Genomic DNA, 15,447 nt, shown 5'->3' with positions numbered 1-15,447 from the left:
ACCATTAACATGTATGAATAAAGTGATAATAATATTAACAGCATAATGCCTATATAAATAAATCAGATAAGGATTTATTGACAGCCTTCTGCAAAATCCATTTAGCAGTTTCACAGAACTAGATAAATTTCTTTAAAATAATATCTAAAAATGAACACAAGATAAAATATTTTAAGTCCCAAACAAATAACAACAGCTCTCAAAACTCTCCTAAAAACAAAAAGAACAACAGTTTAATCACTTAAAAAATATATAGCCCAAACAGCAAACTTAGAAAAGATCTGGAAAAGAAGGAAAAGTGTTCTATGTAAGCACAGATGCTATTTTTTTTTAAAGAAATTCTAGAAATAGGTTTAGAAACATAAAAAGTATTTTCTGATTAGGGTTTATCCTGAAATGAGCAGTTAATTTAAGATTAAAAAAATCAACCAGTGTAATTGAACAGATTGAAGGAACAAATTTTATATATATATATATATATATATATATATATATATATGGATATTGGGAAGGCATATATATTTTATACACACACACACACACATATACTCACACATATGTTTAAATAAGATACATGGGAACAGGATGGTGAAGTGCCAGATGAACTTAGGTGACCAGTTTAAATCTTGCCCAGGGAAAAGGATCCAAATCAATATAGGTAATGAGATGGCTGGGGGTGGGAGAGAACAGCAGATAAAGGGGAACCTCCAACAAAGACTCTCTTCCCACTGTCACCTAACCCGGATAGATTGCAGGATCAGGTAGGATTTGCTTGCCTGGACAGATGGTGCAGTAAAGGCAGGTCGCATAGGTCCAGATGGGGGAAGAACAGAAGTGGGGCTCAGACACCCAGGCAAGCCCAGGTAAAGGCAGGGTTTAGAACCCAACTCCCAGGAACTGAGAGCAGGGGTCTCTCCCACACATCATAACAGAGATGCAGAATGATGGGACAGAACTACAGAACTGCAGGGCTGCCGTGCAAGAGAGGCAATGGAAAGTTCTCAGACTAGGCACAAACTGGCTCGAGAATGGCACAGGGACCTCCCAGGCCCATCTTACACCGGAAGCGACTTGATGGCCAGAGACAGGATTTAGGAAGTGCTACACTGGACTGGGCTTCATGAAACGGAGAGGGAGGGAGTGAATGATATTGTAAACAGGAAAAGGAGAGATCTGGACATTGGGAAGGCATCCTAATCTATGTACTTGAACTGTACAATATACACAAACTTCTTAACCTTCTGAGTTTTGCTTACAAATTTGTGTTATAAATCTCAAGATCCCACCAGCACAGGAAAAAAATCTTTTGCACTAACACATATGATCATATCAATACATGACAAAAACAGCAGTTGGCATAATTAAGACAGCTGAAAAAAGAAAGAAAATTAATTTTCAACATAAGACATCTAAGAAAATCTGCAACAGATATAATATTGACTAATGAAATATTAAATTATTTCTTCTTGATAGGGAACAAATGGAATTATCCACAATCACCAGTTTTAACTTTATGTTTCACTTTTCCAGTGTCACACTTTCAAGGAGTGAAAAAAAATTATAAATTTTGAATCCAAACCGTTCTGTGCTTAGGTGACATGTAGGTAGAAAATCCTACTTCAAGAAGAAAAGCTAAATATACTCAATGAATATGCTAGGCTATCGGATACTGGATTAAAATTTTAAATAATTATATTTTGTCACAGTAACAACAAACTGGAAATATACTTTAAAGTGAAAAATGACCTTTGCATAGTTTGAGCATATTACAGCTTCTGGGAAATATATTTAGCAACAGATAAAGCATTAATATTACAAAACAAAGATGAATAAATATACTGATATAAACACCATTCTATGTACTTCCTTAGTATTTACATTCTATGTATTAGTACTTTTACTAGTAAAATAATTTGATAATTTATGCTTGGTCTCTTTATGTTTTCAATGGTCTGAACCAGTTTGTCAAGCTGAAGTGACAAAGAACTTCACCCTGTACTCCTGAAGAATTTGGAGGGGTTTAATCTCAGGGGTCAAGTATGTTGCAGGAAGATTGTTGGAGCCTGGTAATGAGCTTTCAGGAAATAAAACCTAAAAAAAAAAAAAGCCCAGCCCTGAATTTACCAAAAGAGGTGAAAATTACATTCTTTTGAAATGCAAATCATGAACTCATTAGAGAGAGGAACTGGGGTTTAGCCAGCTACAGAAATTCAGGCCCTACCCTGAGAAAAGGAGAAACTGGAGAAGAGTCTAAAGGTTCTGATGAGATCTTTGGATAACAAAGCCCAGATTAACTCTTAGGTACCTATGCAAAGAACAGAAGGCCAAGACAGTTGGAGGAATTGCAAAAAAAAAAAAAAAAAAAAAAAAAAAACCACCTTTTTTTGCAAGCTTTTTTTTGCAAGCCTTGTAGCCTTGAGAGATTTGCTTGTTCTTTCAAACCCTTGTTCTCTCTTCAACATATACTCTTCTCTTGTTCTCCCCTGGTTTTTTTTTTTTTTTTGGTGGTGGTGGTTTGTTTGAGGGCTAGTGAGGCTGAGGGCTTACTCCTGGTTCTGTGCTCAGGTTTCATTCCGGGTGGGATCAGGGGACACTATGGGATTCCAGGGATAGAGTCCTGGTTGCTTGCCGCACTCTTGCTCAGGCCCCTACCTCACATCTTCCTAAGTAAATTTCTTTTCAATAAAAAACATCTGCTACCCACACACACATACAGACACACACACACACACACACATGCAAAAGCACACGCAGTCAAAAATCTAAAAAAAAATTCTGTTTAAAAATTTTAATAGAAAGCAAATCTTAATAAAATTAAAAAGATAAATATTTCGGGGTCACACCCAGCATTCTGGAGATCTTGTTGCTGTGAGGATCAAACCCATTGACCACACAAAAAAAGAACATGCTCCAGCCCTTTGAGCCATCTCCTGGCCTGAACAGGATTTAAATGCAGAAATTGTTTTTCTTCTCAGTCATTACCTTAAGTAAATAAAGGAGAAGTGACTATAGTTTAGAATAAATTAACTGCTACAGTGATTTATCCAGCTGAGTATGCAGACATATAATTTTCAGCAATTAGTTTTCACCTCTTTATTTTCAACAAGCTGGAAGAAAATGTGTCTCTTCTTAATGACAGCAGTTCTCATTAAGGACACTAGTTGATTAACTTTAAGAGCTATCTGTGAAATAGCTTTTATTGTGAACATTTTTTTAAGTTAAATATTTTTTTGATTTCTCACATCCTTGTAGAGGGAATAGATGGCAAAAGGGCTAGATGTTTTGTGGTATGGGGGAAATCCTAAAATTAAACATTCTTTAACAGGTATACCTAGGCATCGGGTTTCTGAGCCGCTCCAAAGGCCTGAAGAAAGGCATTCACGCACTGCTGAGCCCACCAGCATGAATCCTGAATCACAGGTAAAGATGGCTGTTGACCCATATGAAGTCTGAGTTCCAATCTTATTTCCATTTGGAGGTGTGGGTAATTCTCCACAGGAAATGACTTGAAGGTAATAGAGAGGGGGAAAGTGGTTAGAGAATAGACATACTCAATATTCCACTGTCACAAAGCAAACCATTTTCATTTTGAATTTCTTATGATTTGATAGATTTACAGTTGAAGTGGAAGTTGGAATTCAGGTAAAATTATAGAGAGATGATCATATAATTTAAGTCCATTCCCTTCGACTTCACATAAAGCAATCATGACATGGGACCGAACTGTTTTCTCTGTTTTTGTTGTGTCCTCCTGGACACACTCAGGAATGCATAATGTAAATTAAGTCACAGGTTAAAGAAAGGATGCTTTAATAATCCAAAAATTACTCTGGCGTATCAAAGGATATTGGGTACTCCTTTTGATTTACATCAACTAAAGTTTCCTCACTGTGCAAATAAGGCTAAGATAGTGAGAATAATTAATTATTATGATAATCTTAACAAAAATTAAAATCTGATATATAATTATCATAAAATAGAAATATAATTATATTTCAAAGTTTTTGTAGATTTTAAGACACTGCTTTTTTTCAGGAAGAATGAGATAGTAAAAACATTTTTTAATTTTTTTAATTAATTTATTTTTTTACTTTTTGGGTCACACCTGGTGATGCACAGGGGTTACTCCTGGATCTGCACTCAGGAGTTACTCCTGGCATTGCTCAGGGGACCTTATGAGATGCTGGGAATCAAACCCGGTCAGCCGTGTGCAAGGCAAATGCCCTACTCACTGGCTGTCGCTCCAGCCTCTTTCTTTCTTTCTTTCTTTCTTTCTTTCTTTCTTTCTTTCTTTCTTTCTTTCTTTCTTTCTTTCTTTCTTTCATTCTTTCTTTCTTTCTTTCTCTCTTTCTCTCTCTCTCTTTCTTTCTTTCTCTCTCCTTCCTTCCTTCCTTCCTTCCTTCCTTCCTTCCTTCCTTCCTTCCTTCCCTTTCTCTCTCTCTTTCTTTCTCATACTGTCTTTCTGTCTTTTTCCCCTCCCTCCCTCCCTCCCTCCCTCCCTCCCTTCCTTCCTTCCTTCCTTCCTTCCTTCCTTCCTTCCTTCCTTCCTTCCTTCCTTCCTTCCTCTCTTTCCTTCTATCTTTCTTTCTCTTCTTTCTTTCTGCCACATCCAGTGGTGCTCAGGGCTGACTGCTAGCTCTTTGCATAGGGATCACTCCTGGTGGTTCTCAGGGGACCAAATGGGGAGCTGGGGATACATAGCTTGGACATATGCAAAGCAAGTGCCTTACCCACTATACCATCCTACTGGCCCAATATTTTACCATTTTCATTTCAAATATAAGAAAATGCAAATCCAGAAAGACTATTGCTTCTCAGTGAATTGCAATTCTTAAATTTTCTTGTTTTCTCTCATTTTTACCTATGAGCAGGAATTTGATCACATTAGCACTTCAAGTGATCTTTAACCTTTAACCAATAATTAAGATGCCCAAACTTTATTTGTTCTATTGTTTCATGAAAAAAAAATCACTCTGACTCCTGGAAAATCTACTTCCCTGGATCTTTTCAGTATCCAGAGAGAATTATACCATCCATGCTGGGACTGGGAAATAGTTCCCAGAGACTCAAGCACAAAGGAATGATAAACATCTGTTGAATATCTGACTGAATGAATTTTTCTAGGGCCAAAGAGAGCACTCAAGGGTCTAAGTTCAAGCTTTGATATGGGAGGCGGTATTCAACCTTTGGCACCACAGAGTCACTATAGCACCACCAGTCAACCCTGACCACAGTGCCAGGAACATGACTCTTTGGCCCCAAACAATAGTCACTGTCACTGTCACTGTCCTCCCATTGTTCATCAATTTGCTTGAGCAGGCCCAGTAACATTGTGAGACTTGTTACTCTGTTTGGCATATCAAGTACGTCACAGGTACCTTGCCAGACTTTGCCGTGCGGGCGAGATACTCTCAGTATCTTGCTGGGCTCTCTGAGAGGGGCGGAGAAATCAAACTCGGGTCGGCCATGTAGGCTGCATGCAAGGCAAACGCCCTACCCGCTGTGCTATCACTCCAATAATAATAATAATAATAATAATAATAACAATAATAATGTTTTTATTATACTTTTTCTCTAGAGTTTTTAAGTATTTCTATCCCTTCTATTAAATTAAATGATACAGGAAGAACGGGATGCAGAGAAAGATGTCAAAAAAAATGAAAGAGGTTAAAAATTTTTCTATAAGAGAAGTCATATACTTGGAATATCAAATATAAATTAGGAATTTTTTTTGGATTTTAATTTATCAGTGATTATTTTAAAAAATGAAGGAATAATCTGAATGTTAGGTACTTGTGTTATTTAGGAATATGGACACATAGACAGTATCTGCTGTTAAACTGATAGCTCTTTATAAGCCTTGACTCATTTAGTAGCTTGTGTGTAAACATAAAAATCTATGTTTTGAATATCATATAATTATGTTCCACAAAAAGCAACAAATTAATTCCTATATTGAATATTTTCTGGAACAAAATAAACCATAATTTCACAGATATTATTAAAGATATTGCTTCTGAATACTTTTCTACAACTAGATAACATACATTATTCCCTATTTATATTATAAGAATCCATGGGAAAAATGACAATAGGCCCTTAAACGTGGTACCTGACAACTTGGAAATATACAATAAACATTATCTAATTGTTGTCATAAATGATACATCTAAAATCCCAACATGATTTCTGGCCTCAAAGCATGATTTTTCATTACTATTTATTAACATAAAATGTTAATAAAGAAAACCAAACATAACATCTTATTATTGCTCTAGCATTTGGAAAGGAAGTGATTAAGCAATTTAAACACCAAGAATAGATCATGAAACAAGTTCAGCAATATGAGTACCTACTTTGGCAATATGGTCTTTCATTTCTCCAACTCCATGTACCATTAGGAAGACATTCTATGGAAGCAGGACCTAGCCCATGATAACCTGGGTCACAACTGAAAACTACTTTGGTTTTATATTCGTAATGGGAGCCATTCACAATTCGCCATCTTCCATGTTCCAAAGTAAAGGAATTGATGCTTGGGCATGTAACAACTATGCAAAAGCGAAAAACAAAGAATACAGACATTATGTCAACCTTATCTGCTCTGCTACTTAAGTATATGCCATATCTATTATCCTTTACTATTTATTCCATCTTGTATTTTGACATAGATTTTTTAAGCAGTCATTAATTTTTCATTCCCACAGTCGTATAGTGTTTTTTGGCATATTCTTTTTTCTCATACTTCAAAATCTTTGGACGTATTATTTGGTTATTGAATGCCTTAACTCTATTCCCTTCTTTCTTTTTTTAATCTTATTTGGATCATGTCTAAATTTATTCTTCAATTTGGTAAGACAAAATACATTATTGATGAATTATTCTAGTAATATTTTTCACTAAAATTCTCTTTAGTTTGGAGAACATTTAAAAGCATTATTTTGTGCCCTCCCCCGCCAACTTCACAATTTTGTTGAAGCATAATTTATGGGGAACAAGGGATACTGCTATATAATGTTCATAGGAAAGTAAATATATATATATATATATTATGGAAATCAGTGTGGATGTTCCAGAAAATATTAAGAATAGAATTATGACTTGAGTCAGCAATCTCACTTATGATTGTGTACCCAAAGGAAATAAGATCTCTAGAAAACATGATAACCTCTCAGTATTTGTACTGCAAGCTATAATGCCCGAAAAGTAAGAGACAGAGCTAGAGAGAGAGAGAGAGGCAGAGAGAGAGAGAGAGAAAGAAGAGTGGCCACCAGATAGACAGGTTGAGGGGATAGGTAGTGGGAGGGAAATTGGAACTATTGATAGTGAAATATGGAGGGTTGGGTATTGAAACATTGTATGGCTGAAACCCAATCATGAACAGCTTTGCAGCTGTGTATGTATCTCACAGTGATTCAATTAAAAAAATGAATGAATAAATATATATCTTTAAGAGACATTTGCATTCCCCTGTTAGCATTAGTCACAGCAGACAAAATATGAAAGCAAACATACTCTTATTTCCTTAGCAGTTTTAATCCTTATAATTGAAAAAAAAATTTTTGTGTGTGTGTGTGTGTGACAAGAGTTCTACTATAAATCTTCTCAACATAAGACAGACAAAAGGCCTTTTGACATTAAAGTTTGCAAAAACTCCACTAATCTTAATTCTTTTTTTTCTTAAATTTTTATTAGTGAAACACCTTGAGGTACAGTTGTAGACTTACAAATTTTTGTGCTTGGGTTTCAGTTATACAATGAACAAATACCCATCCCTCGACCAGTGCCCATTCTCCACCACCACCAGTCCCAGTATCCCTCCCACCCCCCATCCCCCCATCCCACCCTATGTCTGTGGTAGGGCATTCCCTTTTGTTATCTCTCTCCTTTTGAGTGCTTCTACTAATCTTAATTCTTAATAAATTAGAGTTAAGCTAAGAGTGCTAAATGAGAATGAATAAAAAATAATATTAAAAAGCAATTTAAAGCCAACATTTTATAATCCTCTGGCTTTTATCAGAACTATTGCCTATTACTATGCTATAATATCGATTTACCTATTAAATACTAACTATAGCTATGGGAAATATTCTAAATATCAGTCATCTAAAGAATATTGCTGAAGTTGAAAGTCATAGAGTGGGAGAGATAATAGAGTGGGTAGGGCACTTGTCTTGCTTGGAACAAAAACAGGTTTGGTCTCCACTCAGACCCACACATGGTCCCCTAGCATCACCAAAAGCAAGCCCTAAGCGCATTAGAGCATAACACAAACTCCCTCCAACATGTTGAAAGCTGTGTGTCATCTTAACAACATAATTTATCCTTATAAAAATCAGTGTTAAATGCATAAAAATTTTATTGATACTAAGTTAAAAGAAAAGTTAAAGGCTTGCTTTTGGAAGCACATTTAATTGATGAATGAAATTTTAATACAATAAATACATTTTTTATGAATCACTGTCATCCTGTTGTTCATCGATTTGCTCGAGCAGTCACCGGTAACGTCTCCATTCATCACTGTTGCATGCTAGTGTAGCCCAATGGCATATTGGGGACTCTTTCAGGATCAGGAAAATGAGGACCATCGTTGTTACTGTTTTTGGCATATTGAGTATGCCACAGGTAGTTTGGCAGGCCCTGCCGTGTGGGCAGGATTCTCTCCATAGCTTGAAGGGCTCTCCACCAGGGATGGAGGCTTTTGGGGTGGCCTCTAATCATCTTTACAGGTGTTACCAGTCTACTGAATAAAAGCTTTTAGTTGACTGGCATGACGTATCGATATGCCAAACACAGTAACAACAAAGTTTCCAATGGAGATGATACTGGGCCTGCTGGAAAAAATCGATGAACAACGGGAGGACAGTGACAGTGACAGTTGTACCTATCTGCACACTGACAAACATGTGCCTGTCTTCATCTCTGGGCAGCACCTGGGACACCAGCGGCCTCAGGCAAATCTCCTTGAGGTTGATGGAGTGCACCCAGAGAAATTCTTTTAATTTTTTGACATAAATATTCTGGATTATCAAAAAGTATGTCCTTAAACTGTTCTGTTTTTAGGGTATAGCATACAAATTAACTTTTTGTCCCTCTGAGATGTCACACAACATTTCAGGAATCAATTGTAAATTTTTTTTTTTATTTTTTTATTTTTTTTATTTTTTATTTTTTATTTATTTATTTATTTATTGAATCACTGTGGGAAAAGTTACAGAGCTTTCGGGTTTAGGTCTCAGTCATGTAGATACCAAACACATTTCCCTTTACCAATACTCATTTTTAACCCCGAACCCCAATAGACCCCCACCTCCCACCCCTCCCAATTCTTTGTGAGGCAGATGAGTTCTAGTTAATATTCTATCTACTTTGACTAGATAGATTATTTCGATAGAAGATGCACAATTATTGTTTAGAGTTTACGACCCCCCCCCCCCCCCAATCAGACATGCTGAAACAGCGTTGTGAAATGATTTGCTTTCTACAACTTGGTTTAAGAATAAAATGATGTCGCGCGGCCGCAATAGCGGCCGCGCGGTTTTGAATTTCTGCTATTTTACTTATTGACCCTGGAAGAATTTTTATTAAAAGTTAGCTAGTTAAGAGATTGGTTTCTGTGCCCTGGAGTCGTGGCCGTGCCGGAGAGCCGCTCGTGGGGGGCAGCTGGCGACCTCGGTGGGGCGTGGGGGGACGGCCCACAGAGCCCCCCTTCCCATGAGGTCCCCGCCGCTCCCCCGAGCCCGGCTCAAACCCGCTTTCCACAAGGCTCCCGTGCGGCCGCCATCTTTCTTTCCAGAGAGGAGCGGGCGGGCCGGTCAACACCCTTCCCCCTCCGGGCAGGCTTGGTGGCGCGGATCAACACAAGTCCATTTGCTTTTCTGCTCCAAGCAGCTGGTTCTCTGTGCTAAGTCCTTGTGCCTCCGGGGCCGTGGCCGTGCCGGAGAGCCGCTCGTGGGGGGCAGCTGGCGACCTCGGTGGGGCGTGGGGGACGGCCCACAGAGCCCCCCTTCCCATGAGGTCCCTGCCGCTCCCCCGAGCCCGGCTCAAACCCGCTTTCCACAAGGCTCCCGTGCGGCCGCCATCTTTCTTTCAATTGTAAAATTTTAAAAATACATGAATGTGACTTGCTCTAGAAGCCCATCTTTCTTGAACACGTATCTGTTCTACTTCTATTTCCTTTTTTTTTTCTTTCTGGGTCACATCCGGCAATGCACAGAGGTTACTCCTCCTGGCTCTACACTCAGGAATTATCCCTGGCGGTGCTCAGGGAACCATGTGGGATGCTGGGAATCGAACTCAAGTTGACGACATACAAGGTAAATACCTTTCCAGCTGTGCTATTGCTCCAGACCCTGCTTCTATTTTTTTGCTTGCTGATTTCCATTCTGGAGAAGCATTATGTTCTCTAATCAGCACCTATTTTTCTGTTTCTCATCCCCACATCTTTCTAAATTAGTTTCAATACAAACTATCTTGCTTCACACACATACATACGCACAACCAATAAAAATGTAAGATGCTAATAGAAGCACAAGTTAAGGATCTCTTAAACCATACATACCTACACAACGTGGTGTCTTGTTGTGATTGCTCCAAGTTCCATCTGACTGACATACAGCTGTGGTAAGCTCCTTAGATGATAATCTGTATCCATCGTTGCAAAAATAAGTAACTCGAGTTCCTACCAAGTAGTCTGTTGTGAGTATACCTCCATTGGTGGGAGCTTTAGGTATTCCACAGGAAATTGCTAAAGTAAGTACAAACATTTCAAGTCACAGAAAAAAAAAAAAATTGAGCGAATGAGTCTCTTATGCTACAGAGCAAGTAAAAGTACTGGATTGTAGTAATTCCTCAGTTAACTCCAAAATACTTTCCACCAAATATTTTGGAACCACAATTCTTTAAATCATTTATTATTTTCCTAGATTGAATATATTTATAAACTGTTGCATTCGTACATTATTAAAGCTTTATTTATAAATATAATATCTGTTAGCATATGCATTCTATAAGCATCCAATGGATTTTATGAGCATTCTATATATATATATATATATATATATATATATATATATATATAGTAAATGCATGGACCACAATGCAAAAAAAGTTTACTTAAATCTATTTGAGACAAAATTTTTAATAGCCATGACAAATAACCATCATAATTTGGCCAGGATTAAATATAACAGATTTATTTTAAGTAGAAGAAAAATATAGCTCGTCACAAGTTCGGAGAAAATATCTGTATTTGGGTTCCATCCAAAGAATATCATGTATGTGTATGCTATTGGGCTATGACATATTGTTTTAACACCTAACTTGCATATTTCTGAGCATATCTAGTATGTTTTAGATGTATTTGGTTTATACAAAAAAATCTCAATTTGGTGAAAATTAATTTTAATCATGATTTACACTTATGATAAAATTATATTTAATTATAAGGTATTTTCACATTTTACAAATTCAAATGAGTAGATAGAACACTCTGAGTTTTCTATTTTCTAATCACAAGTACACAATTTGACTGTATAAAAAGAAATTAAATTTTAAGAGACACAGTTGGCAACAAAAGCCCACATTAAAATGAAATTACTTGTATCCTCTATGTAGTCATCAGTTTATTTACGCGTCTACCTTTGAAAGCATCAATGCACTTGAATATGCAAATTGTAGATGAATCCGCTAAAGTTATAGTAAAAAACTGTTTTATATATTACATTGACAAAATACAAAATTCTGAAATATGATATATCTACTCCCACAGGTTTCAAATAAGGTATCCTATTCTTCTAATTTTATCTTTCTCATGTCAAAGTAAATGACAAAAACCAGGAAAATGTGATTTATTCTGAATATTTATATATGCAGTGTTCTATTTACTCACCTACAATTTCAACCTAAAATCATTTCAACTTCCCTTTCAAACCCTATCATTTAACTTTAATTAATCCATGTGAACTGATTATAAAATGAAATAACCTAACCACAACTTCTATGAAATTACTAAAATTTGCAGTAGACTGCCCATAGGTGATAGTTTGATTTTATGGAATTTGATAAGTGAAAATTACAAGCATAAAGCAGTTATGTAGATTTAGTAACATAAAAAACCTCAAATAATTATGTCATTATCCCTGCTATCTCATTATAGGCCCTCTAAAATAATGTTTTGAAAGCAAATGGTTCCTTGAATCAGTTAAAGCAATGTTTATATTTCTATTTAGCACTGTTTGGAATTTCCACTTGTAATTTCTGCTTCAATGTAATTAACTACACATTGTTGGGGTAGTTAGTTAATCCAGAAAAATAATTAAAAAACAGTCCATGTAACATATTCCATATGTATATTTAGTGTAATGTGACCATATTTTACAACATGAAAAAAGTCAACATACTAAAATGATAGCACAACTGTGTCTATGAATAGCTAACAAGTTTACTTCTAGCTAAAAATGAAAATGAAATTGACTTGAGAAGAATCATTAGCAATGAGTGCTTACCAAAGAGACTCATCTATAGAACTCTCAAAAAAAAGAAGGAAGGAAAGAAGGCAAGGAAGGAAGGAAGGAAGGAAGGAAGGAAGGAAGGAAGGAAGGAAGGAAGGAAGGAAGGGAGGGAGGGAGGGAGGGAGGGAGGAAGAAGGAAAAAAGGAAAGAAAGAAGGCAAGGAAGGAAGGAAGGAAGGAAGGAAGGAAGGAAGGAAGGAAGGAAGGAAGGAGAGAGAAAGAAAGAAAGAAATCAAAAGCAAAAAATTCAAAGTAAGGGAGAAAATACAAAATAGCTGATTCGATATACACATGGTATTCATTTGTATAAAAGGGAAAAGAATGGTTCTATATTTCAAAGTCAGCAGAGGGGATGACCCCAAAGACCTAACCGAACCTGAACAGTGAATGGTGGTGGGTCAGTTCACCTCTAACTGTTCTTGGATACAAAATAGGAGCTAATGCAAATTTACTAAGATACAAAAGGAAATGGATGGCACAGGAAGTGGAAGACTTTGGACATATGCCTAGCATGGATGAGTTCTAAGTTTAATTCATCGCACTGCATGAACACCTGAGAACCTCTTTTTGTGAGCCTGGTATTCCCCCAAACCAAACCCAAATAGCTTTACTTTGGAGTTCAACGGGGATCCTGATTATGTTCCTCTCTTGTGAATATCATTTGTATTTCATTATTGAGAAGCTTTCTGTTATGTCTTAATTTTTTCTAGCTTAAAACAAGTAGCTTTTTTTCAACACATGCTTATACTATGATTTGATGTCTACAAAAGTATTTCCCATGCAATGCCATACAACTGTCTCCCTTGTCTATATTACCCACTGATTTTTTTCTTCCCTCTGCTAGCAACCCAAACATTTTGGGGACCATATACTGAACCTGGACAAACAAGGTTATTATTAGAACCTAAACTTCTGTCTTTTTAAGTTCTGGGCCTGTTTTACCTTCCACATGTAACTAACATAATATATACTTCTATATTTATTTTACCAGTCTAATTCCCCCCAAAATGCATATATGGCAACATACATTTAACAATTGCCATTTTATGACTAATATTACTTTACAATGCTGACACTATTTTTTAAAAATTAGTTACATGTATATCTTTAATTTTAACTAAATTCATAATTTTTACAAAGGGTTTCAAAGATTTAAATATATAATGTATTTATTTGTAAGATTTAGCTATATATAGGCATATGCAATGTTCATATAACTGAAATATAATGGTTCAAGTACATTTGCTTCAAAATTTATTTGGAGTAGGTATACTACAGATTTTATTATAAACTATGAAGTTCCCATGATTCTGATATCATGAAATAAGTTTCTCTCCCAAGGAATTCTGAAAAATTATGTGATACTCCCAAGGAATTCTGAAAAATTATGTAATAATTGGTAAAAATGCCTACTATTCATTGGTCAGAGGTTAGAAGATAATTTAATATATCTATTATAGATAAAATCAGAACCTTCAACTTAATGTCATAATGCATCTTGTATTTCAATACATGATTAATAGTTTCTACATTAGAGTCTAACGAATAGTTATTTTGTTACTCATTTACATGTGACTTGAGTATTACTTTTTCATAATTAGAAGCTTCATGATCATAATTAAGAGAAATAAGAAGACATTATCTGTTCTCTGGTTATATTTATTCTTTTCATTTTATCTTACTTTCATTTTTCAGTTTTGTGAGTAAAGGAGTAAATTTTGGGGCTACACCTTGCAGTGTGGGGTGGGCTATTTATAGCTCTACTCTGGAGTCCCCCCCAGTGAGATTCAAACCAGAAACATAGCTATTGCAGCCACTTGCAAGGCAAGTGCCTTACCTCCTATACCTCATTCCTGACCCTAATTATCGTTGATTAACTCAACAATTTTTTTAGGTAAATTCCCATATATGTGTATATCTATATCTGGAACAAACCATTATTTATTATCTCATGTTTAATGTGACTTTTCAGTTTTCATAAATATTCTGAACAAAGTAAATCAACTAATTCTATTTTGACAGAATGATATGACATGTTAAATATTTGGAAATTTAAAAATTTAATGATATTTATTTTATAACTGATAATGTACGTATTTCCAATGACCATACCTAAAAGAAAGACTCAAGTATTTAAAAAATAAGTCCTAAGTAGAAAATTCTAAAATATACTATTCAGTGATTCAAAAACATTATAACTTTTACTTAAGATGCTTAAGCATTGCCTGTTTTTTTTAATACAAAATATGGTTTTGCCCACAGAGGTAAACAGTAAAGTAACATGAACGCGACAGTTAGCTACATTTTCTTCTTTTAAACTATTTTCTCAAGAACATTCTCAGAATGAAACAGTCTTCAGAAAATTTGTCTAGCCTGTTTTCTATCTGCAAACTATCTATTAATGCGAATAGCCAATCTGATCAATGACATAAAATGGCACTAGGCCAACCATTTTCCCATAACAAAGTCAGTGGGGTTGAATACACCTAAGTATATCATACACATAAGTGTACATACATAAAAGAGTAATGGCAAAACTTCACAACATGGCAAATGAACTAAAAAAAACAATGCATCTCATTCTGAATTTATCACTTGACTTTAATTCAAGAGGCAAAAACAACATGATTCAGGATAAATTTTTAAGGTTTTGGTCATCCAAATAATTGGTATATAAATACCAAGTTAAATAATCGGTATTTTCTTGATATAGTGAATCACTTGAAGCCCATATACTTAACCTTGACAAGCAGGTACTGGAGCATCCCAGGCGTGATACCCGTAAGAAGACTTTCTGCACACAGCGCTGCTTTTCCCAACAAGTCGAAATCCTCGATCACAAGCCCAGCGGACCACACTATTAAGCTGTCCACCCGTCTGACTGATAATGTATCCGTGAGGCGGGGATTCTGGTGTACTACAGTAGAAAGCTTTTC

The 15,447-nt window shown here is 35.9% G+C and overlaps 1 protein-coding gene across 2 annotated transcripts in view; it reads right to left on the bottom strand.

Moving 5' to 3' along the window:
* CSMD3 (CUB and Sushi multiple domains 3) overlaps positions 1 to 15,447 on the bottom strand; it is a 1,250,820-nt gene that overhangs the window by 69,509 nt on the left and 1,165,864 nt on the right. For both annotated transcript variants that reach the window (XM_056128239.1, XM_056128292.1), the window contains 4 exons: positions 15,253 to 15,441; positions 10,562 to 10,747; positions 6,357 to 6,551; positions 3,332 to 3,505 (listed from right to left, as the gene is read on the bottom strand). In XM_056128239.1, coding sequence (XP_055984214.1) covers positions 3,332 to 3,505; positions 6,357 to 6,551; positions 10,562 to 10,747; positions 15,253 to 15,441 — 744 coding nt within the window. The remainder of the gene's footprint in view (positions 1 to 3,331; positions 3,506 to 6,356; positions 6,552 to 10,561; positions 10,748 to 15,252; positions 15,442 to 15,447) is intronic.

The sequence above is a fragment of the Sorex fumeus genome, unplaced genomic scaffold (assembly GCF_029834395.1).
Source record: "Sorex fumeus unplaced genomic scaffold, SorFum_2.1 ptg000002l, whole genome shotgun sequence".
Classification (NCBI taxonomy): domain Eukaryota; kingdom Metazoa; phylum Chordata; class Mammalia; order Eulipotyphla; family Soricidae; genus Sorex; species Sorex fumeus.
Note: the sequence above shows the minus strand (reverse complement) of the source record. Positions and strands in the feature narration are given on the sequence as shown.